At 36.9% G+C, this 26,165-nt stretch overlaps 1 protein-coding gene across 4 annotated transcripts; it reads right to left on the bottom strand.

Annotated features, from left to right (window-relative positions):
- Positions 1 to 1,335: 1,335 nt before the first annotated feature.
- On the bottom strand, positions 1,336 to 9,030 carry ZBED4 (zinc finger BED-type containing 4). Of its 4 annotated transcripts, XM_087767637.1 has the most exons (4): positions 5,329 to 9,030; positions 3,675 to 3,760; positions 2,498 to 2,620; positions 2,057 to 2,072 (listed from the first exon to the last, which is right to left on the bottom strand). In XM_087767637.1, exons 1-3 carry the CDS (start codon positions 8,772 to 8,774, stop codon positions 2,538 to 2,540), a joined length of 3,615 nt encoding a protein of 1,204 aa, XP_087623763.1. In that variant the 5' UTR covers positions 8,775 to 9,030; the 3' UTR covers positions 2,057 to 2,072; positions 2,498 to 2,537. The 4 variants fall into 4 exon arrangements, with proteins under 4 accessions (XP_087623762.1, XP_087623764.1, XP_087623763.1 ...); XM_087767636.1 differs by having other exon boundaries at positions 1,336 to 2,620; XM_087767638.1 differs by having other exon boundaries at positions 1,336 to 2,596.
- Between the last annotated feature and the right edge of the window lie 17,135 nt (positions 9,031 to 26,165).

The raw sequence follows: 26,165 nt of genomic DNA, 5'->3' as shown, positions 1-26,165 counted from the left end.
CTGCCCTAAGTACTTGCTATGGGTCTTCTCTCAAGAGTGCATGTGGGGTGAGGGGATCTGCAGAATGGTTGTATTGCATCTAACGTAAAATACATTTTATCTGTTAACACTGAGAAAAGCCCGAACGCGCCTCAGGTTCGTGCCTTTGCCATCTGTTTCACTCCAGCCATCAGAGCACAACCTCAGCACAGCGTTAACTGCATAACGCATTTTGAAACACTGATCACACCCCTTTTTCTCACTCCCTGGCCATTTCACATACCCCGTTGGTGAGACTGGGTACGCATTTGAGCAAACAAGATTGAGATGGTGCTGCCTCTCCTACTACAACTGTTCTAGGACGATTCCTGTCCTCCCAAACGCTTCTAGTTCTTTCCGTAATGCTTAGGAGCTAGAAAAGTGATACAAGATTTAAGTACTCGTTTGCTGCATCTCAATTTCAATGCATGTGTCCGTGTTTCCCTTGCATCTGAGAGCACTTCTCCATCCATCACAGACGTTACACAGAAGTCTAGTGCTGCCTTCCTCGCTTTATTACCTGTGCTCATTCTTAAATACTGCCCTTCACCACCTCCCCTGAAATCTTTCCTTGTAACTTAGTATTCAAAGAGTCTTTCTGGTATAAATGACTTTGCTTTCTGTTTGCAAGAAAAGAACAAAACCACAAGCTGAGTTTATCACCCATGTAAGCAAGTCTGTTTAGCCACAGCCTTCTCAGTTAGCTGGTTACATAATGAGTTTCAGCTGCCTTACATGAAATTATCACTATCTGCTTAACATATGACACAAAAGATTAAAAGGGTGTTTGCAAAAATTCCTGAAGTTAAGTGACAATGAATACCTCCCTGAAGGTTTTCTGTTGTTTTGGGTTTTGTGTTTTGTTTTGTAATTTAAATATACATGATTCCTAAACGTACTCGATCCATTTTGCATGCAACTACTTACTTTATATCAGCCCTTCAGATCAACATGAGCAACTACAGCTACTTTTGATTGTTCATTTCAGACCTTTGTTTACGATAGCAAGGACAGCCAGCGTTTTTTCTGAAATTCTACACCTTAATCTCACAGGCAGTCTTTCACCAGTTCTGCTTTATTTCAGCTGTAGCTGCCCTTGGTTCTGTACCAAGGCTTGATTTGTGTCCAGTTATGTCGAGTGTAAGGTAAAAATGCTGTCTGAAATGGAGTCCATCTTTTCCTTCAAAACTGCCAATTTAAATCAAGAAATTGGAAGAAGGAATTGGTTCATACAGGGGGGGGGGGGGGGGGGGGGCGGAAAAAGGGCAGTGACTGCTTAGGCATAGATCTAGCCCTTGGAACCCAGGCTGATACCTCAGCTGGGGATGTGGCTGTGGTTACTATTTCTGGTTGGCATATTCATTTTATGATACAAAGCAGTTTTGGGTCAATTTTGCAAGGAAACCAAGATGGTAAAGAATCACTCTTGTTGCTAAGAATAAAGCAAAGGATGAATTTATTTGTGGAAAGGCTAAAACAGTTTATAAAATCTAAATAATCTGTAATTAGAAAGTGTTGTTTGCTAATTGTATGTTTATTTTTCCTGTGTTTGGAGATACCTAAATGCAAGTTTTTTATGATTGGCTCTGTGGCAGAAAAAAATGCTACTTTAAGGAACAGATCTCTCAACAACTGTAAACGTCTACTTAGAGCTTGTCATCTGTATCTACATTTAATCAATCACATCCTTATGCTAGAATTTAAACTGTTCTAGATTGAGATTTTGGTTCTTTGTAAATTCAGAAGCTGCTCTCAGGGAGCAAAGAGAAGCTATAAGTATTCCTAGTAAATGCTCACTGGCCATATTCTGCAAACAGGTTTACTTCACCTTTACTGGGTGGGTAGAGAAAGGGAGCAAATGGAAAGGGGCAGCGTGGGGGGAGCATTGTTACAGGTTTCCAGAGCATAACACAGATCTCCATACATACCTTCCATTACATACCCTTCAAGACTGGAGTTCTTTGAAAAGGCTGTTACAGGTCTCTACTTCTTCCCCTTCCTACCTTTAGTACTATAAAAATATTTCTTGCAGCAGTGTGTAATTAGTGCCTATTCTTAAAAGAAGCAAAAGCTGTTAAGATCCTTACAATGACACAAAGTATCATTGTTAGTACCATCTACTTTTTATGCTGAGGGGGAAAAAAAAAGTCTGCTTTCTAAATTTATTTCTGAAGTTGCTAATGTACTGAAATTAACTGTTTACAGAAAATAAATATCACTGTTGCAGGTGCATTAGAGAACTGTCTGCTGCTGCAGGGATCGTTCCAGCACAAATTCAGCTTGGTGAAAACTCCTACTGTTAAAAGAACTTGCGCTTTATTACAGTCTGAGAGAGGGTAATGTAAAAATAAGGGAGTTTTCTATACATTACAAATATGAGAAGGGTTGGGAAAAAATGTAAGTTTTAACAATCACTAAGAATTTTTATTAAAAATAATAAAGTAAACCCAACACAAACCCCACCCACTCAATAACTTACCTCAATACTTCAATGAAAGCTTTCAGCCCTTCTTTTGAAGTCATTCTTTTCTCAAAGGCAGCAGTGCCTGAACTGAAGATGGAGATGCTCCCGTAACTCCTATGGAAGCATCAAGGCTTACATCTGAAAAATAGCAGCTTTGTGCTTTCAGCCTCTCCTATTTTTATTGACGTTTTTAAGAATTAGGTGTTTCAATTTTAAGGCCTTTTGGGCCTACATATTATCTTTAAAAAAATTTCTAATGTAATTATTAATTCTTAGCCAAACTGATACTGAAACAGTGTGGTTTTAAGAACTAAGCCCTTCAAAAAAAAAAAAAAGGAAATTGCAGGTGCCAATAAAGTAGACTAACTGATAAAATTTTACTTTTAAAAATAGTGACTAGTTCTCATGCTCTCAGGAAAAGTTTTAACAAAAAGCATGGCTATACAATTAAGTATCTATATGAATAAGATGCAAATTTGGGGCTACAAAATGCTATACTTCAACTTCCCACATGAGAGTTACAGAGGAGCTACAGTCAAGACTGCCTTCAGAGGAGCCAAGCTGCTTGTTTCCAGAGAACTGGGATTTTCAGGTAAGCTTGTTCACTGCCAGCACTCCTGCTGGTATAATGCAGCTCTACAGCGCTTTAAGCCAAAGGCCATATTTACATTCAAGCCTTGAGTGAAAATTATATCTTGTATCTTATATCTATATATACTTGTTTAAAAAGAAAAAAAAAAAGTTTCTTCATCCTCTGCCTCCTTCTCTACTGGTTAGGAGAGATTAAACATCTCCTTTACAAAGGTCAAGGTTATATTCACAGTTAAAATGTAGGGGAAAAAAATGGAGATAATAATTAACCAGTAACCATTTAAACATGTTTCCCAATAAGCTGTTTCAAACTCACCTAGTTCAAACTATACATAAACTAGAACAAATTGTTTTATTACTGCAGAAAAAACACGTGCTGTTCTCCTTTAACCCTAGAAGAACAAAGAAATGCTGACTGTTGATAGAATTAAAAGCTACCTTTTAAAATACTGGAGACAAAATGCAGTATTAGTTTTTCTCAAGTACACTATATAATAATTTACTTAAATAGTACAGGTGTAAACATAACTGATGGAATAACAATTGAAATACCTGAAACCATAAAATGTTTAGAGAAACGTCACATGGAAACCAAACCCACCTGGGAAAGAATTAAACAAATTTTCCTGAGGTTGAATAGCTTGAGTGAAATGAAAAGAACCAGAATCCAGGCTTAAGTCCGAAGAGCTAAATGAAAAAACAATCCTTTCACATAGCGTGTTCTGGGGTATATTTATGATTACAATTGTATCAATTAATTTTTATTCAATGGTTGTCTTAAATCCATCTGAAAATAAAAGGCAGTGTTGACTACCACTAGAAAATTGCAAATAAAATGTTTAATTTCAGAAACTGAGTTCACCATTTATAAATACACTAAAACATAGTAAATGCAAAATTAGATTAGGCATAGGTACAGTATTTTAACAAAGCTACAACTTTTCTAAAAGGTCATAGGCAAATGATGACTTGTTTCCCAAAAAGTATTCAATGAAAACTGAAATGAGAAGATTAATCTTTCCCGAGTTAAAAAAAACATGGAGAACATTCCTTTCAAATTAAAATGCTGGCTATTTTTTTCCAATCTTATTTGAAGTTTTGAGGGCTCTATATCCCATTTGCCTGATGGACACCAACAGTTAAGAATCAACCCTACTACACAAAATTCTAAGCAGTGCACCATATCCATAAGGCTATTACTGAAAATCAGAAGATCAGTTATTTCTGTACTAGGAGCTTTAAGACAGGCTGTTCTACACAATTGAAATTACATTAGGAGTAAGGGCTCAATTTTTACAATAGGGAACCTTATAGTTTCGATGCACTAAAGATTAGAAAAGGCTTTAGAATGACATTAGAGTCTTCATGGTAAATTTCTTGCCTTTTTTTGTACACGGCATTAAATAACAAGCATTACTTCACAAACTTTGATAAGACTTCCAAAGAGCTTTTATAAATACCCAGAATATTTCTGTAGTTCAGTTAAAATGTAAAACCTGAACAGGAGAACCCAGAATGGGAAGTTTTATTACCGATTGCTGCATAACTGACATTCCATATCATCTCAAATTTAAGATTTATTTTCAGATACTAAGTCAATAATCTCCTGTAAACACATCTTCCTCAATAACTCTTCTTAATCCTTTAAGTACTTTAGGGCTTGCAGTTAAAAACACCACATGATAAAAAGATGGCTTGAACCCCATCTTTCATGTACAGCTTTCTTTTGACAACTACAAAAGCTGTTTTGTTGCAATTAAAGCAATGTTCAACTAAAATACAGTACCTTTATGGTTTTTACATAATAATTGAATAAAAAACTACAGAATAGAACTGTTTACATCTTTTTTTTGCCATTCTATTAAAACAAATGACTGAGCTTTTTTAAAGTTCATTTACAATTATGGATTAAAACCTACGTAATTTTGTATATTTGACAAGACAGGCTATCTCTAGTGTGAACTTTTAAAAAACATATATACAATATCTGGCCTGAAGTACTATGAATAAGGCACATGTAGACATATTGAAAGCTGAAAAAAATGAAACTAAAATTTGGAATTACAGTCACTGATTAGATGTCATACATGGCCCCTATTGGAGCAGTTTAACAATCCAAGTTATAGATAGTTAATATCCAGTGAGCAACAATAGATTTAGTCTAGCAGTTTGTTCATTAGTTTCAATACTGGAAGTATATTAAAGGAAGATTCACTTTCAAAAAGATAAGCTTTTCAAAGTGTTCAATCATTAACCTTGACTGACTAAAGTTGTTGCTTTCATTGGATGTACTGAACAATCTCTCTGAAGGAACAATGCTTGGTGGACAACCCAAGAACCTGACAGCCAATTTTGACAGTACTGGCCAAGATGACTTCTTAAAGTTCCAGTAAGTTAAAGGATCACAGTTATGCTCAAGCACTTCTTCCTCCAAGTAAGAAAGCACCATTTCCTCTGGTAACTTTGCTCTCTCTTTCAGGTCTTTTGTTTTCTTCATGTCACCCATGAGTGACCAAAGATTATCTTCTCCATATGAATTTGTAGATGGTGAACCTATATCACATCCATTGGAAACAGGTTTATCATCATCTGAGGTAGAACTCATTATTTCCAGCTCCCTGATTAAGTCTTGTTTATATTGTTCAGCCTCCTCTTCTGTAAATAACGATGTTTTATACCGGGGATCCAGAAGCGTAGCAAAAATGTACCTTGGATCATGAAGCGTGGAGGACAATCTACTCACCATAGCTTCTTTCAAAGATTTCAGCATAGTATCTATGCCCATTGTTTCCTCAAATAGCATTTCTATTTTCCTGTTAAGTATATGAATCATCGGAATCACTTGGCTTAGAGTAGACACGTGTGTACTCATCTCCCTACTTGCAGCTTCGAAAGGCTTGAGAGCATGACACACCGACTGCATGACTTCCCACTGATCACAACTTATTAGCTCCCGAAAGCTGCACTCTATTGACATTTCATCAATTGCTCTTTTCTGTTCAATAAGACGTTCAAGCATATGAAATGATGTATTCCACTTTGATGGAACATCTTGTATTAGCTGATGCTGAGGCAACTCATACTCTTTTTGCAACTCAGCTAACTTTTCTCTTGCTTTTGCTGACCGATGGACGCGTTCACAGATCTTTCTTGCAATACTAAGCAAATTCTGAACCATTCTCTGGCTTTTAATAGCCTCATTTACAATGACATTAACAGTGTGACTAAAACATTGTACACTTGAATGATCACCTTCATTTAAAGTTTTTTCTATACTCTGATTATCAGTAACAGTAATCCCAATCTGAAGGCCAATGGAAGTAATCCATGTTTCCCACCAGTACTCTAACTGCTTTTGAATACTGATTCCATTGTAGTCGCAATCGATCTGTGATACATTTAATAGTGCTGAACAATGGTAATCCTCACACTGTGGTCGAAATGAAGACTCAAATGTTACCCAATGAGCTGTCAGCGTTAGATATTCTCGTGTTTGGTTGCTCATCCATATTCCAGACGTAAAATGGATCACCCCACTTTCAGCTTCTTTAAGATGTGAAATAATTATTTGTTTTACATTATCATACATATCTGGAATTGCTGTCCTAGAAAAGTAAGATGGAGAAGGTAAAGAATACTGAGGTTGCAAGTATTCAAGCAGCCTGTTAAAGCCAATGTTGTCTACAAAAGAATATGGCTGAAGGTCAAGTGCAATCATTTCGGCTACAAGACTTGTGATTTTTTTGGCAACTGGGTGAGAGTCACAAAACTTGTCATTGGTTTCATCAAAATTTGAAGATCCTAGTAATTCTGTGCTCAGTGGCATGTGATTATCCGTAGATGAGGATAATACTGTCTCTGAGACATCAGTTTTCAATACATTGTTATGAAACCGCTGCAAATGTCTTAGAAGGCAACTTGTGCCTAGATTTGTTGGCTTTTTCCCCCTACTTATTGTACGTCCACAGTGCATACATATTACTTTTGTTGAATCTGCAGAACAAATTGAAAAGTGATTCCACAGTTTTGAGGTCTTCTTACTATTAACAGGAAATATAATTTGATTATCATGTGTAACCATTGTAGGCAAGTCAGTCAACTTTGAGGATGAACATTCTGCAGAAGCCAAAGTGGCGTAAGGAGAATTTGCCAAACTCACATCAAGAAAGCTCTTTTGGTTTCCAATTACATCGGGATGGCGTCTATATAGATGTCTCATCAAGCAGCTTGTGCCCACATCTCCTTTTTTACCACGACTTATCATACAACTGCAGTATCTACATACTGCTTTTAGACTGTCTGCAGGTGACAGTGAAAAGTGATGCCAAACTTCTGATTTAAGCCTTTTCATAATCCTTTTATTTTGCTGAAATACAGCAGCAGGTTCAAATATTAGTGGACCTAATCCCTCGCACTGTTTCTCAGGAGAGGAAACAAAGGAGACTTCACCTATATCATCAGAAGATGACAGCATTGAGTCTTCCACTAGAGCATCTCCAGAAGAGAGATTAGTATGGATCTCCTCAGAGATTCTGTCTGGAGAAGAAGAAACAGAAGTTGATTCTTTCATTAGTTTTCCAGGAGAGGATGACATAGAATTCAGATCACTATCTGAGGGTAGTAAAGAAGGCAACAGAGTTGGAGGTGCGGTGTAGAGAGGTGGTATGCTGGTACCACCCCCATTCTCTTGCAGGACAATGGAACGATGGGCTCTCCACATGTGTCTTATTAAACAACTCGTTCCCAGGTCTTTTCCATTTTTTCCTCTACTGAATTCATTCATGCAGTGGATGCAAACAGCTTTAGAATTATCTAGAGGCGACAAATAAAAGTGTTTCCAGACAGCAGATCTCCTTCTGGAACCTGATGTGCTCTTTGGAATTACAACAGTTTTTTCTGCTACATTCTCCACAGTGTCATCATACTGGTTGTTGGGTAGCTGTGGAGATGACCCAACCATGACTTCTTCTTTGTTGCACTTTTCAGAAACTGAGAGATCTGATATTTCTTCAGAAGAAACAATAGAAACAGATTCCTCGATTATTCGATCTGGAGACGGTATTTTAGAAGCCATTTTCTTGACCAGTTTTATAGGGGATAACATAGAACTCAGATCTCCAACTTCTGTGGACTGAGGTGGCAGTAACAATGTAGGTGAAGAAAAGGAGGCTATACCCGGCATACTTCCATTCTCTTGAATTAGTACAGTGGGATGGGCTCTCCTCACATGTCTCATGAGACAACTTGTACTCAGGTCCTTTTCATTTTTACCCCTGCTAAATTCTTTCATACAGTACATACATATTGCTTTAGTGCTATCTCTAGGAGATATAAAAAAATGGTTCCAAGCAGGTGACTTTTTTCTGGAGCTTATGTTTCTGCTAGAAAGGAGGCTTTGTGTCACAGCTTCCATTGCTACATCATACAGCGTACTACTATACTGAGAAAAAAGAGATCCATAATCATCTTCATTTTCTGAAGATATATATTTGCCAGGGTTGTTGGTAATGAAGTTCTTTTCTTTGTCTTCTTGTTCATCACTACTGTCCACATGTTTGAAATCATCTTGTTCTGTCTTGATATCCATTCTTTCTAGAGTACAGTTAATGCTGTCTTCCTCTTGCTCTACTTTTAAGTTATTGATTTTACCCACTACAAAATTACCATCCATTCTGGGGGAAGCAGCTTTACTCTTGTCCATGGATGACAAATTCTTGCCAAGTCTTCATTTATTAATAAATATAGATAACTTAAAAGATTATTTAAAATTTGATTAAAATGATGTATCTTGTATACTGAATGCACAAACACAAATGTGCATGTGTGTTAAAATAACTTCTGGTTTATGAATTCTGTATCCATGTTGTGCATAAGCAAATATCATTAGTCATAAAAATGCATTTAAAAATTATAGACTTAATTAATGGAATCTCTTTTCTTTTTCCCCAGGATCAGGACATTTCAGGTTATAGATGAATGTTCTCAAAGACAGCAACTCTTAAATGCTTCATGTTGTAGACATAATCCTAAAAAATGGATGTTCTATTTTCTTGTTGAAGGAAGTCATTCTGTTCATCTTGACTGGGCAACTGCGGTTCTTTTGCACCATCTAGAAATAAACAAAATCAGAAGACAAAGTTAACTAACACACTGTAAATAACTACAGTAAAGGTGAACTGAAAACATGCACTAAGTGTTCTGTGTTTTGTTTTTTTTTTCCTTTGAGATAAAAACAATTCAGTGTACTATTGAAAAAAAAGAAAAAACATTTACTCAATACCTTTATTGTAGACAAATACACGTCTACACATGCAGCTCTGGTTCACCTTTGACAAAATCTAGAGTCCAAGCATCACTTTTGTATTTGCTTGGACATACCTGTGCCTCATCCTAATTCCACCACTGCATAATCATAGAATCATAGAACGCTTTGGGATGGAAGGGACCTTTAAAGGTCATCTAGTCCATCCCCCCTGCAATCGGCAGGGACATCTTCAACTAGATCAGGTTGCTCAGAGCCCCATCCAGCCTGGCCTTGAATGTTTCCAAGGATGTTTCCATCACACATACACACATACATATACAAAAATATACCATATAGGTGTCTATATCTACAGATACATATGAAGTCAAGCAGGTATTTAATCATGTTACCACAGAAATACGCACTTAAAACCAAATGTTAAGTTATACTTTTGTACATGTGAGCCCATCATTACCGACAGCAGTGTTCAGAAATACAATATTTTACAAGAAACCTCTGTAAGGGTGTCCAGCGTTTAGTCACACTAATCTCTCTCTGTTCCTCTGACCATAGTCTCACATGGTTATATTCATGCCATAACACTCCTAGACAACACCATACTACGGAAACAAGCTACTTTTAGAGTTTCACAATGAAAAACTGAAATGCTTAATTTAGGATAACTGGGCTATGCAAATGCCGTATATCCACTCAGGTCTCCCAAAAGCATAACATCACTCAGAAGCAAAGATACATACAGCTGCATATGCTGGTGCCTGGTGCATCACAGCCCAAGGGTTATACTAGAAAGCCAGTTTACACCAAGATAGTTCATTTCCCTCATGGGTAAAGATTTCCCCCACCAACAATTCCAGTACAAACAGTAGGTTTTTGAAGTATAGCTGCATATAAATCACAGGGCAACACCACGCTCAAAAACCAGAACCCCCCACCGGCCCCACACAAACCTGAAGAAGCTGTTTGCGTTTGTCAGCCACTTCTTTTTTTTTTTTTTTCTCTTCTTTCTACTACAGTTCTATCAGAATCCTAAATTTTGCCAAACCCTTTCTCACTTATTCTCTTGTGTCATTAATGTAGTTATTGGTACCTTCATTCAAGATAAATATTTTTTGATCACACAGCTGATGCTACACTATGCACTCCAATTTGTACAAACTGGATTTTATGGAAGTCTTTCTCCCCAGCTGAAGACAAAACACAAATTTGAACTGGTTATTTTAAAAACTTCTCACATAATTTTCATGTGTTACTCAAACAGAAGAAGGGTTTCAACAGACAAAAGGTGAAATTAGCCATAGTTACAAGACACATAAAAAAGTCTAGGTTGTACTCACACAGACATTTCCCCGCTGTATCAAGACCAATGTCATATGTGTAACCTATTTTAATTAATGTTTCTCTGAGGTCTGTTTACAAGAGAGATCAGAAACACTTATTTTCTGTGCATTTCAGACTTCTGGGAAGCCTACTGTAGTGACAACTTACTTTCTTTTCCAGTGCAGGGGAAGGGGCAGGGAAAAGGAGGAGCAATCAGCTTATTGCACCTATTTTAAGGAAAGGGAGATGGAGCAGTCAGAACTTACAAAGAGGAAGGCAGTAACTCTGGTTTTCTTTCTGTGAAAGTTTTAGTATTTGTGCTCTGCCTTTCTCTCTCCTTCTCAGGAAAAAAAAAATGTTTTCAGACACCAAAATATATGAGGGTTGAGCATGAAGAACATCAGTTCTGACGAAGGGAGAGACTTGAATGAAAAGAAAAAACTTAACACACTACACAGTACTTTCCACAAGTTTGTGAAATCACATCTAAGTCTCTGGCAGCAGAGACTAAATTTACATCACACAGTATAAAATTGAATGAAACACAAGTTAGCGATCACACACATATTGCTGATATGGAAGCATGTGCATCTGGGACAAGAGAGAGCGTAAGATAGTCAACATTTTTAATAGAAATCAACCTAAGAGGGCTTTTTTTCATCTTTATTTCGATCCAATCTGTGAATTTGGAGCTTGTACTGCAAACAGGAAAAGCAAGAATATATAATAAGGTGTTGTGACAGGATCACAGAACAGAAGCAAGTGACTCCATGCAGAGCTTACAGAACATAAATTATGCATGTAAGTGCCAAATTACAGTAAGCACATTACAGATTCCTAGCTAGATTCGCACAAAATGCATGCATCCATTGGCATCGAGTTCTGATGAAGTTGTGCACAATTTCTTTGCCTCAAAACAGGTAATCACATCCCTAGCCTGCAATTGCTGTAATTTCTTATCTATGTAAAAACAGTTCTAGGCTTTGAACAGAAAAATCCATGGAGATGCTTCACTTGTCCCTGTCCTGATGAGCAGTTACTGCTTAACACAGCTAAGCAAAAGGTAGCAGTGATGGGAAGATTTGGAAACTTGATAAACGAGACCAGTTGCACAATTCATAACAATACTTAACTAGATTGACATTCATTAACAATACACATTGCCAATAGTTAAATTCTTAATCATCAGCAGCCATTATCACTACATATTCAAACAGTTAGGCCCTAATCATCTCATCCTAAATTAGCTTTGAGCACACAATACCACTGAGCTGATGCCATGTAGTTAAATACTGATGGCTATGGTCCTTGATGGCTGAAGTTGAGGTGAATGGGTAAGAGTGCTATTTGGACTCTGAAGGAGGAACCGTGGTGGTTCTTTCTTCAGACTTCTGTCTTCACTATTTCTCCTTGCTGCCGCTGGGTGTTTTTAATGCTCATAATCTCCTCCACCAAGAAAGGCTGTGGGAAGCATTCTCATCTGCTCCTGACATTATTTATCTTCTTTTCTTTAGGACCAGAAACTATTCTGGTTCCACCAGAAATCTCTCCTCCTTATTCTGTATCCTTTGTTTTTGCTTGCAGATTTTACTACTTTGAATTGTTGATTCATGTTTTTCTGTCCCCTATTTGTGCGATTAAACATAGGTCTCCCTTTGCAGCTACATATTATTTCTATAGTTATGCTTAGCTGTGATATAAAATGTTTTTATGCTGTTTGGAGGGTTATGCTATTAGCAGTGTTACAAAGCACTATACTGTGGCTAGTTACACTATTTTAGTGTACTTATGACTGAGTTTAAGACAATAAAACATGAATTATATCTTGTCCACTTTATGGCTGTTAGAGGTCTCTGGCTACACAGTACAGATTTTTCTGGGCATTGCTGCTGCCTTCTAGGAATGCAGAATAGCCGAGACTGTCAGAGGAGACTCGTTAGGGCTGCTAGACCACTTCCTGGGAAATCCCCAAAGTTGGATGCCCCTTAGATGATCTTGCATGTATTTTTTTTCCATTTTCTTTTAAACATCTAAGCATGATCTCTATTGCTTTGAGTGTTAATACATCGTAGTGTAAAATTAAGTCAACCTCCCTCCCTTCAAGCACCCTTGAGGGCTCAACCCAAATTTTCTTTACAATACAGTCCCCCAAATGCTCAAGGTTAGAAACATAGATATGTTTTTCATCTCCCCCTCCCATGCCAACTCTATGTAAGAGTCAATCTGTTTTAAAAACAAACAATACACTCCACCCTATTTTAAAATTTTATAATAATCTAGAACAAAGTATGAATTTGGTTATGACCACCTTTACATAACTTATTTACCCTTGGACACAAGCTACGCAAAGTTAAGGACTACTGCTAAACAAACAGGATATTCTAGAAGGAAAATGTTTTCAAAGGTGCAAAAGGCTACAGGCAGTGAGCTCAAAATTAAAGTGATCTATGCCTTTGAAATCTCCTCAATTAGATACAGACAAGCAGCAAAACAAAGAGAATGAAGAGTCACCTTGCAACAAAAATCTTCAAAGAAAATAAATGGAACTAGAGAACAATTATCTACTCAAATGTACTACTCTAGACTATTAGCTCTTGAGCAGCTGTAGACAGTCAGTGGTTTGCTGTGTTAAGAAGCCTGCAGCAACATTTTATAGGATTTTCCATTCAAAATGGGATTACTGAAAGTGTATGGTGGTTGACAAGAAATGTCAGGAGAATGTCACTGATCCAAGGACTGCCACAGTGGACTGCCATGACCAGGAGAAATCACTGCTGAAGGAAGGGGGTAAAAAAAAAAAAAAAAAAAAAAAGAGAGAGAGAGAGAGAAACACTGGTGTCTTGGGATTGCGGAGACATACATTAACATACAGAGAAGTATGAAAAGTATGCAAGAACACTGAACCACGAGATTATTTGTTTCTAAAGCAGATAGCGGCCTGCAAGCTTTAAACAATTTTAGATTTTAGGTTGAGTAGTCAGGCAGTAACCATGGACTTGATTATATTACAGAACCTTAGTGCAAATAATGGTCTAGAGAAATTAGTTTAAAACAAAAAACTTTAAACTATTATACAAGTGCATATAGTGTAAATACAGACAGACACACACACCTGCAAAATACAAGAGTGGTTGTTTCAAGAAAGATGCAAAATGGGGAGACAAAGTGAAAGCAAAACTATTAACTAGTTTGAAAAAAAAAAAATCAAGATTAGTGACAGATTTTGAGTGTAGGAGGTACACAAAGGCACATTAAAAACAATTTGCACAAACGGATGTCAGTTTTAGAATAAATAGTGCTAATCTTGTTTATTTTTGGAAATCTACAGGCATCATTAAGAACATTAAGTAAAAAGAAAATCCCTAAAAGCAAGCAATACAAGCAATAAGGAGGAGATGTTTTAAGAATTTACTATTAGCTTCCACTTCAATGGCAGGTATTATGTTAATTAAAGAATATTTGCTAAAAAAAAAACCAAAAACCCAAAACACACACACACACAAAAAACCCCAAAACACACACAAACAAACCACAAAAACCCAAACAAACAAAAAACTCCAAAAAACCTGAAAACAAAACAGACATCCAAAAACCTGTAACAAATAAGCAGAACGTATTTTTATAAATATATAGCCTAGATGAACCTTACCGCTTTTCAAACTTACAAATCCCTTGAAGAAGGAAAACTAAGAACAGTGACATATTATTTAATAGAAATTTCCTACGACAAAGTATCAGTACTAGCTCACCCATACAGAACTGCAGACGTTTGCAAGATACTGAGTGATTAAAATGTGATATTAGAAGAGACTGCAAAATTAGCATGTTAGTCACACTCTGAAATTAGGTGGGTCCTACGCTCAAGTCTCACTGAAGCTCACAGGAATCTACACAGCCCTACAAGCATGAACTAGTGGATGCAACAGTGTAATCGGGATCAAAGTACAGAAAGTTAGGCTTAACAAAAGAAACAAGTTGTTTTGGACCTCATGGGAGGTATGATATGTAGAGGACTGTTGGGAGAGAAAAAAAAAAGCGGGATGTAAAGCCACCTTTACTATTCCATTACTTTTCCAGCCACCTGAAAGGCAGACCTTACATTAATCAATAACTGTTGTAGTTTTACAAAAGTATTCTCTCCAACTTGCAAAATAACCTCTTGTGTCCACGACCCCAAACGCTCCATCTGGATACAAAAGAGTCAAGTGTGGAAACAGCACCACCCATACTGTACACTGCTCCTTGTTGATGGGAATAGTCTTCACCCTAACTGAATACTGGAACAGAATATAACAATTAGGACAAGTAATAGTAGCCATTTTTATTAATCTTATATGAAAGAGTTGAAGTTTATAGGAATCTGTGTACTTAACAGAAAATATGTTAAAAAAAAAAATCAGAGAAGCGTATGTTAATGGAAGGGGAAACATCATAACCAAAATCATATCTAAGTCAAAAAAACAAAAAAAACAAACAAAAAGGGCATACACAGAAAAAGAAAAAAAAGACAGAAGCTATTACTTTTAAGTGTTCTCTTTTACTGGAGAGAAAAACCCTGATGTTAGAAACTGAAAGTATTTTTATTTAAAATTTCAACTATTTACTATGCTTTTTTCCCCACTCATATCTTAAAAAAGTGATATATGGAAGTAATAAAAATACAGCATTTTTGAATATTGGCTGAGAAATAATATCTAGGTTTAGCTCTTGTTCTGTCACAAACTACTGGTCTTGCAGAAGTCTAAATTTCTCCCTCCCTGACTCCCTCCCAGTTAGGAGGGCTGTAATATTTTATTTTTCATCCTTTGTTTTTGTTCCATCTATTCCGCCATGAGTTTTACAGGGTCATCTAACTACATGGCTTATCCATCAAGGTCTCACTCTCACTAAGGCTCCCTCAGTACTCCTGAAACACCTGTAGAATGAAAAAAAAACCTTTTATAATTATTTTTAAAGTTCCATTTTGGAGCGAGACAAATATTTACAAAAATCCTAGTTTACACATAGGGAACATTCAGGAACAGTTTTATATGTTTCTGTAAACAAGAAAAGACCGATTGAGCTCTCGGACTAGGGCTGGTGGTGGGAAGGGGGATTATTTCCTCCAAAGCTGGAGCATTTCACAGATGTGCGGCCAGCCAAGCAGGATGCCACGCGTGGCAGCTGGGAGGCACGAACCAGGCAGCTCCCAAGGATGCTGCGACTGCTGGGCTTCAGCTGCTGGAAGAAACTGGGCAGCATCCTGGCAGGGCAGCTGATGCCTTCAACTCTCTCATCCCTGAAGAGAAAAGAAGCTGGGAAAAATTACAAAGACAAAACAACATATCCAGAGCAACGCATAAGAAAGGAAATGAAAATGTGCTTTGGAAAGTGATGGGACAAAGGTACATGCTCAGCGGCTTGGGAAATGAAGCAGGAAGAATGAGAGCCCTCCAAGAAAGGTATGTGAGCTCCCTGGTGTGCTCATGCTACTTGTCAGGACACGACACTGAGACCTCCAATTTATCCAAGTGTAAAGATCATTCATGCCTCTTCACGTTGCTGAAAAACTCAGTGCTTGGTGTAAACTGGGGCCTAAATCAGTCCTTCCAGACAGAGAAAAAACAAGGTGTGGAGAGCTGAGTATTATAGTTTAGCTAAAGCAGAGACTGAAAAGTTTAAATACTACCAGCTAAATGCAAATATTTCCCCCTTTCTTGCCTCCTGTCCCGTAAAACATCAAATAATTTTACTGTGAACATGGACTATGTTTTAAGCAGTAAAATAGACCTGCTAGTGCCAAGTTATATATTTTTTTTTTCTTTAGCAGTCTCTGGACTTTTCTCCCTGTCTACTGTTTTCCCCACCACCACTAAATTTGAAATAATGCAGGAAGATAATCATCAACAGCACATCTCAGAAGTGACTGTTTTAGTCTTAGACTATTGTTAAAGGGACAGTGTCAAGATAAATATCTAACCAGTACACAGAAAATGCCTAACATTGCACAAATTCAAACTCCTCAAACTTAACTTCTTACTCTTTTAAAAGCCAGTTTATTTTGTACGTATATTTTCTCCCCTTGCTGTTGTAAACATCAAAAAGTCTATGGGACTCTGTTTAGTGATCATTTTCAGATATTCCCTGAAACCTCAGGGAAGATTCAAGAACTAAAAGTCCCAGCTTTGTACAAATATCTCCATCTCCAACCCTAAATCATCTGCATCACGGTGTATGGAAGAAAGCGTGTGCACCAGCTCTCCCTTTACAAAACTACACTGGCTCTTATACTGATGAGTAAAAGGAGTGAAAATAGTTAATGACAATGGCAAAACTGAAGAGAAACCATATGATTTCCAGATTAGCATAATTTAAAAACATACTTTGAAATAGACACAAAGCAGAAATGAAGTAAGATTTCGTTTTAAAAATTAATATTTTTTAAAAAAGAGGATCTGGTTCTTAGTTCAATTTTTGCACCAGTATATCCTCAACCATAAAACTTCTTTAAAAGATTGAACTAATGCTTTTTAAATATTATACATTTCATATTCATTATTTTTGAAGTCTGATATAAATAAGGATGTTTATGTTAGCATGTGTATTATTCACATCTGGCTGACATTTAGTTCTGGCATCCCTGTTTAGCACTCAGTACCCAAATGTTTCATCAGACCTCAATGATACAGGCTGACTGCTCAGCACGTTTAAGAATCAAGCAGATGTCTGATATATGGTAAGGAGTCAAAACTCAAGCTTATTTCTGGAGAAATCAGTCTTCATAATTTATTTGACAATTTATTAAGCATGTATCTATTTGAAGCACCATTCTCCACCACCTAGGCTTAAGCAGCACTGTTAAACACTATGAAGCCCATGGCACAGAAATCCCCATTCCACATAATTCCAAAAAGCATTTATCTTAAAAGTAAATTAAAAATGCAAAGCTAAAACTACAACAAAAAAAATCACCTCAGCCAAAACAATGTCACTCCCAAGTTTTACACAAAAAATAAAAGAAATGTCAGTGTTGCATGTACCACCATACATTATATATATCACCACAAATAGTAACACTACTCACACCTACAACTACCTGATAAGCCTGTAATTGTTACTATTTTTTTTTCTTAGTGCACTAAAAATACCATCAAATATCAAATGGGACTTTCTTTCTTCACATGTCCGTTGCTAGCTTCCCATAGCAGCACACTATAAGAAAGGAGGGGAAGAAAAAACAGGTTGTACACATGCTAATCATTTCTGTCCCAGCTTTTACTAAGAGATGACTCAGAAAAAAACCTGATCCATCACAATAAGTAAATTATGTCAACATTTGTCTAGGATCCAAACTGTCTCTTAAGTGTTGAAGTGTTCTTTCTCATTATCTGGTATGATACTACTGAAGCACTACTTGCAGGATATGTTTCTACGCTATTGTTCACACCTACCAAATGTCAGATCTGCCTGTCATTTGTTAAAATGCTGATGTTTTAAACAATAATTTCATTAAAACTTTAAGCAGGGTTTTCCCAAGTCTTACGCATCAGTTCAATGTTGCTCCAAGTGAAAGCTACAGGAGATTATACTCTCATTTTGATATTTTTATCATTTGCAACTTTTGACAAACAAATATTATATGCTAATAAGATGGGGCAATTCTTAATGTTACAAGAGATAAGGTGGTTTTCTTAAGAAAAAAATTTAGATTTTTTTTAAAACAGCTGAAGCATGTATTGTTTGGCTTATAGCATTTTTAGTGCAGGACATCAAAGCTGCTTTTAGTATCTCATGCTGTACAATTTGGGGCTGAGGGGAGATGAATGAAGGTTGCAGTAACACAACAGGAGGGTAAAATGCAGGAGATAAAAATAAGAACAGAGTAGGGAAGATGCATCAGCATTATCATGGAACAGGAAACAACACAACCAAAAACACAGTAACAACAGATAAGCTCCGAAAGAATGAAAGACAAAAGACAAAACATGTACTCCATGTTGCTAGAGAACAGCAGCCTGCTTTCAGAAAAGCATCAGAAAATTCAAAGCAAAGCTCCTCTGACACTTCTTTTCCCCAAGTGATAAATTCCTCTGCCTAGCCTACTACACTCTTTTCTTCCTCCTGTGCAGTCCACAGCTGACAAAATAAATGGGACAGGACTAGGACAGGAGATTCTTCTGACTAGTCCACCTTCCTAGCCTGCAATCTACTAGAAAACATGCACTTTCGTTATTTTTTTTTTAAATGTCTATCTTTAAACTCGGTAGAAGTGAAACCTTAAGCACTTTAAGGATGATTTCAAACAGTTAAAAATGAAACACCTGTAAAGGAGAAGGCTGAGGGTTACAAAGCTGAATAGGCAGGATGATGAAGAATGAAAAAGCAGTTACGAGAGGCATGCCATGTCCTGTGTACAGTGAGTCTTCTTGGAACTCTTGCTGAAAACATCCATGTAAGTATAAAGTGAGAAAACCCTCACAAAATGTAAAGGGTCCTTTACAGAACGTAATACCACATTAACCTGTTTGAACTATGATTTTTCTAAAATAAAAAAAAATTAAACGATATCTGTTGAACTGCTAAGACTATCATACATTAGTATCTTTTTTGATACTAACCACATCAAGTCTGAAGAGGTCTGTTTTAAAAACCCTTCATAGCTACCCATTAATCCAATTCTGTGTTCATATTGATGCCAGTTAGTTCCATGTCCTCAGATAGTTTCACTTGTGCTCTAGAGAGGTTTTCCATGATTTACATATGTCTTATTTGTATATGTGTAATCTGACATAGTACTACGCTTATAATATAAGTTTGTATCCTGGAGTGATTGTGCACATAAAGGCAGGTTAGAAAGAAAATGCAGGTCATAGTCCCTGAAAAGACAAAAAATATTTTCAAGAGGATAAACAGTAGTTTAAATACTTCAAAGGGATTTTTTACAGCTAAGCTTAATCATTCTTTTGTCACAAAAAACTTTATTTCAAGTAAGAAGATACCCTCAATTGCAAATGATTCTCCAAAGAAATGTTTCTTCTCTGTAGCAGGTATCTTTTCTTCCTCATGTAATAATTTGGAGAAATATGGCTAGATTTTACTTGAAGCAAGGAAAAGACCATCTCTTTACTAAATATATTAAATATAAAAGAAAATAGTAGTCACAATCCCATCCAAGATAATTTTCATAGAGTTCAGAAATACTCAGTTTCATCTTGCCAACGAGCACAACAACTGCAACAAAAACAACCAAGTAACTTTAAAGCCAAGCTTCCATATCACATGCAGGCATAATCGATTATGCCCATGATAGGGGTGAACTTCTTATGCTCCTTTCAAGTATTTTTTTTGTCATTTGGTATTTTCTAAGTAAATTGTACAATCATCAGTAGCATCTGACATTTTCACCTGATATCCCAGTTTAAAAAACAATGACCTCAACTCTGTCCCTTTCAAAACAAACATTCCTATTCATAAAATGGGAGAGAGGGAGAGAGAAATTAGTATACAGATCTCCCTATTCACTTGTCAACCAGCCTGTCCCTAGTCTCCATGACAAGGGGTCTTTTCCCTCTTAACCTCTCTTAAGGATATATTCTCTTTGCTTTCTTCAAGGCAAGGTGAGACTTTGCAGCAAAGACCCAGCTGACACGGACAACCAAGCCAGGAAAGCCAACATTGTTTCCACTAGCACCACATTGAGCGTGAACAGGAAATCCAGAGAGACACTCCTGTCCCTGGCAAACAAATAGGTCAGTCTTCTTCTCCTGAAGGAAATGGTTTACAGGAGAACCATCCTACTCCCATAGACACAGATTTTAATTTGAGCAAATAAGGTTTTGCTTGAGGAGCTAATGAAGAATACAAGAAAAATTCTAATTAAGAATGAAGCTTTTTGTAGTACCTATTCTAACCAGCGCAGTTCACAAGTTTTAACTCATGTAATGCAACCTGTAATTTAAATAAGTTTTACAGAATAAGGTTACACGGATGTTTTATTCAGAGCAGGATCCACAACATTTTTAGTACAAGAGCAGGTAAAGAAAAGGATAGCCCTTGCTGTTCCCATTTGCTTGATTTCTAGTATTATACAGAAGCCGTAGTAGTTATTTTAATAAACTTAATATTTTGTGAGGTACAGAAAAGGGAAAGAAAGAAAAACATTTAGAGAAAGGAGAAGGATCAGGAATCTCCCTGTTCTTTGTGAGCATCATTGTATTTCCTGTCATAAACGGATTATGGTTTCCTCATAATACATGAGGCTCATAAGCCACAGAAGACAACTCAAAATCACTAGGAAAGGAAAAGAAGAGTGGAACCTCAATTCCTTCTGTTTCCCAGTGTCAAAGGCAAAGATGCTGCTGACAGCACGGTCTGCGCACTGTTTGACTGACCCACTCTTCCTACTGTTTCAGCGGCTACTAATGTAAGTTGCAACAAGTGGAAACCTTTCACATCATGAGTATTACCCTGTTGTCTTTTGGCTGTTTTTTCTGCCTGTCTGTAGATATGCTCCCACACTCAACTAGCATATCACATTCCACCTTTAATGCAGAAGAAAGAAGAGGAGCCACAGAGTCAAAATAGAAAATATGATATGATTGCTATTAATCTATGCCACATTTTAGCAAGGATTTGCAGTCCCAAATCTTAAATAAGAAAAGCTCTCCAGAGCTGGGAGCCAGTAGTTGGGTGGGAGTTAGAAACAGGCAGCAGTTTCCACACTGCTCTTTCCTCTCCCACCTCCTCATGGCATGTCTAACACTGCTAGATCCCTTTAATCAGGAACTAGATTTTCTTCAACAATCTAAACTGCACTTAAAGGCTACTGCATAGCATATGCACTGGAAGACTTTAATTGTTACAGTAGATACTAAAGGATGCAGACTTAGAACATTTCTGACCTACCGAAACTTAAAATTTTAACAGAGATGACAAACCCGGACAGTAGAATATTTCCATCTTTGTTCTCAGGAGACTCCAGCTCTATATAAGTATCCGTTCTACCAAAAGAATGCCTTCTTAATCACAAATGAAAAAAGCATCATGGACAGAAGCAACATTTGCAAAACGCTAGCTCTCGGGGCTGCGCTACTCAACGCCAGGAGCTAGTATGCAATAACTTGTTCATGATACACTGTGTGGTGCAACCTGTAGTGGTGAATACATCGCATATTGCGTATTGATACACTGAAACACAGAGGAAAAACAAAGTCAGTCTTCAACTACCACGCCGTGAAGGAAAAATACCCCAGCAGGAAGTAGTGTGAGATCACTTATAAGATTATGTATTTGATATATTCCTCACATTTCCCAAAATAAACATGTAAAAAAGACTGTGTTCTATAAAACCTTACAAAATAGATAAAGAAAAAAAATTGTCACAAGGAACTCAAAATACATTCTATAAATGCATTTTTTAGGCTGACCAAAATTATCTAAGCTCTATTCCAGAGCGCTTACAACCTGAATTTCAATGAAGCACATAAATATGACAATAATAAAATATATACATTTTTCTGTTGGAGCTCATATTGGCATTTAAATTCTTTAAAACTAACCACTTACGGATTCTATTATCTATCAGAACAACTGAACTCAAAGTCAACAGTTATTTCCTCTGGGATTATAATTCAAGATTATAATTCAAGAAACAGTTCTTGAAGATACTATGACCAGATACTCATTTTCAGTAGACAGGTAGTACTAAAGTGGATATTTTCATTGAACGCTTTTAACCTTGAGAGCCACGTTAGAAAGGCACTTTAGGTAGAACTACAAAATGCTACACTGCTTGACATCACGTAATGAAACGGTGCAAAGCATACAGTGACCCTGAGATGAGCATATTAAAATTCAGTATTAAATACATGAGAGTGAACTTTTGGATATTCTGGCAAAAGCAACATTGTCCCTTTTATCAGATTTCTTTACAGTGGTCTAGAACTGACTCAAAAGGCTGCTGCAAATGACGACTACTCTTTCCTGCTCTTTTGCTATGCTATGGACTTGGAAAGCACTAGCAGTTCGTTTTTGCTTAGACTGATGAAGAACGATCCACAAGCAGATTTAGTATGTAACAAAATCCCCCACACCTTCTGTATGTGTCACCTAGGAAAACTTCCCTTCAAGAAATGAATCTGAATCATGTTTTTATTTTTCTTTTCCTACAGAGGCCAGAGTCTTATGAGGAAAGGCTGAGAGAGCTGGGGTTGTTCAGCCTGGAGAAGAGAAGGCTCCAGGGAGACCTTATTGTGGCCTTTCAGTACTTAAAGGGGGCTTATAAGATGGGGACACACTTTTTAGCAAGGCCTGTAGCAACAGAACAAGGTGTAATGGTTTTAAACTAAAAGAGAGGAAGAAATTTTTTACGATGAGGGTGGTGAAACACTCGAACAGGTTGCCCAGAGAGGTGGTAGATGCCCCATCTCTGGAAACATCAGGTCAGGTTGGACGGGGCTCTAAGGAACCTGATCTAGTTGAAGATGTCCCTGCTCATTGCAGGGGGGTTGGACTAGATGACCTTTAGAGGTTCCTTCCAACCAAACTATTCTATGACCCCACCAAGACTTCCTAGCTCAACATTTTACCTACCTTAAACATTTTGTCCATCTGGTGCTAACATGCACGTTACCCAATAATATAGGCAGCTTAAAAGTTGAACTATTTTATTTAAGGCAAGAGGAGAGAAAAAAAAACACAGAAAGCTCTGAAACACTATATAAGATAATTATACAAAGTAGAAGATAAATATATAATAATTGTTATTATAATCATGTAATATAATAACTATTGTTAATTATATAATGCTGATCTGCATATGAACTTTTTTTTCTACTGCATCTTAGTCAGGAATCTCAGGCTTCCGAAATACCTGTAATTCAACAGCTCAAATTGAATATATAAAGAAAAAATGTTTCAGACAAAAACCCTAGAAGAAAATACTAAAATTTACTCTATCAGCGAGGCCATGAAAATCTGAATAAGACGAGTGTAATTTGAGTATAAGATAAACATAGCATGTAACTTACTCCCCCTTTTTAAGAGGCAGACTGCAGGGTAAGGATATATATATGCCAGCTCCTATCAGAGAATAAGAGATGCCCCACAAATCATTAACTAGTTACTTTTACCATTACACTGTAAAGATATCCAGGCTTCCAAACTTAATTTTTAAGTCTCAGGCACTCATACAAACCTACTGCTAAATTATTAGGCTCCATACAAGTCAATGCACGGATATACAATTATTCATTACCTTTATCCATTGGCTTACCCTAAATTAATAACAACAGCAATGATACAGGTCCCAAAACAAACAAGCTGTCCACTAGTTTATTGAGGGGAAAAAAACCAACCAACCAATGAAAAAACTTACACATCTGTTCCACTGCATGCAGGTAGCTTCATTTGAGGTTAAATACTTGCTGCTCAAACTTAATGATGATGATTGTATCTAAGGAAAAAAAAACAAAGTAATTCCTTTTAATAAATTTTCTTAGTCATGTTAACTGTCACAGTGGCAAGTCATGGCATGTTTCAAGTTTCTCTTTAGGCAATGGACATTTTCAACTCTAGAGCTCCAAAGCAAAAAAAAAAAATCAAAATACCTCCCCCCCCCCCCCCAAGATGAGTAACAGAAAGATTTAAAAGTCAAATTTTTGTACTTGTCTTGGCACTGCTCCACTTTTTTTTTTTATGCTTAGGGGTGACTACATCTCATGATGAATGAAACCAAGTCTATACTACATGCAATATTTCAAAGGAGCTTGCTGACACCTTTGCACTGCAGAATTCATCTGGCAGCTTGTTACACCTTCTTTTCATGAGGTAAACATACTGCTTACACACTGCACCCAGTATGTGTATTAATCTACATGCAATAGCATAGGATCAACACATTAATCTACATGCAATAGCATAGGATCAACACAAGGTTATCATTCCCCATGTATGAGAAAGGAATGATTGCAAGTGGAGCATATTAAGTCAGATATTTTGACTTAGCAATAAAACAGACCAAAACAGTCTATTGCAGGACATATTTTTGGAGTTTTGCAACTTCAGTCCCACTGACCATTATACAGACATGAGTGTCATTGTGCAGAGGACCCAGCTGTTTCACTGTCCCAGTACACTAAAAAAAAAAAAAAAAACCCAACGAAGCAAGAATTTTGCCATCTTAAAAAATCCAGAAAGTAAACTTTGCCTCCAAATCCAAATTCAGAAAACACTGGACTCTGCAATGCTTAGTGGTCAGGATAGTACTTTGTCCTCTTTTCTAAACTTCATATGGACCAAGCATCAACAAATCAGCAAAGCATTCACCCCATCAGTCAGTACTTACTGCTCTTATTCAGACTGTGAGACAGTGATTGATATGTATACATATATACACACATATATATACACACACACTTTTTTTTCTTCCCTTGAGAAGGGGAAAACCTCTCAGAGAGTGGAAAGTCCTGATTGCTGGCTTACTGTGCATTATGGAATGAATTACATGTAACTTCTTTTACTGACATTTTCACTTAAAAATACTTCCATACTCCCTCTTAAGCAAGCGAAATCATCTCCAGAGCTGTGTGGCTGGCTAATTTGACTGTTAAAATGAGACACTTCAGCTGTCCCTACCACAGCAAACATTTAAATAATGTATACAAAGAGGAAGGTGTCAGCCAAGGAGACAGAGAGCCACCCCACGCAGGGTGCTCAGCAGGAGCAGTTAGGGAACTCTCCCGAGATGTGGATTCAGCTCCTCAGGCAAAGCAGGGAAGTGAACCTGGCTCTCCCACATTCCTTGCAAGTGCCAGAGCCATCAGACTACAGGCAAGACAGTGTACACATAATGCATCTTTATCCTCCACGATGTCTTCAAAAAGCTACACCAAAACCCCACAACCCTTCCATTCCCATTTTCCCATTCTTTCATTTGTTAAAGATGACTATAAAATTGTTTCAAGCCTGGCCAAACATTTCATTCAATTCAAATTAATATTTGGGTTTTCTCGATTGTTTATTTTAGTGAGAAGAATAACAAAGAAAAAGTCATTTTAGCTGGATCTGAGCTTATTTTCTTTAGAGGCAAACACTGCATCAGAAAATAGCATACAGAATTACAACAGCATAATTATTGAAATGCTAATTAAGTGAACCTATTTGGGGCAAAATTGGTACAAATTCTTTGATCGTTGTCATATGAGACAAATATATTATTAATCTTAAATACCTTTTTCCATACGTTTTGTAAAGAATTGCAAGAGTATTGCTAAGATATGTCACAGCTGTTTAACCAACCCTATTTTCAGCCATAATTTTCAAGCTATTGGCTACTGAAATCCAGAACTGGCTTTTGTATTAAACATACGGAAAATCCAAGCACTCAGTGCAAAAATTACTCTAACACACCAAGGGAAAAATATATGTATGACACTAGTGAATGTAAACTAGCAGACATGACTCAAAAAAAAAAAAAATCCAACAAGTTTTCAGACAGCTGTAACAGTGAACTAGTAACCCTCTAAACCTTCA

The sequence above is a fragment of the Nipponia nippon genome, unplaced genomic scaffold (assembly GCF_047370975.1).
Source record: "Nipponia nippon isolate SJK-2023a ecotype South Korea unplaced genomic scaffold, ASM4737097v1 scaffold_3, whole genome shotgun sequence".
Lineage (NCBI taxonomy): Eukaryota > Metazoa > Chordata > Aves > Pelecaniformes > Threskiornithidae > Nipponia > Nipponia nippon.
This window is presented reverse-complemented; position numbering and strand designations above follow the sequence as displayed.

Coding starts and splice junctions, on each gene's coding strand:
- ZBED4 (XM_087767636.1), bottom strand. CDS start 8,774: ATGGACAAGAGTAAAGCTGCTTCCCCCAGAATGGATGGTAATTTTGTA. Junction 3,761..5,328: donor AACAACTTTAGTCAGTCAAG/GTTAATGATTGA, acceptor TTTTTCATTTAG/CTCTTCGGACTTAAGCCTGG. Junction 2,621..3,674: donor TTTGTTTAATTCTTTCCCAG/GTGGGTTTGGTT, acceptor GCTATTTTTCAG/ATGTAAGCCTTGATGCTTCC.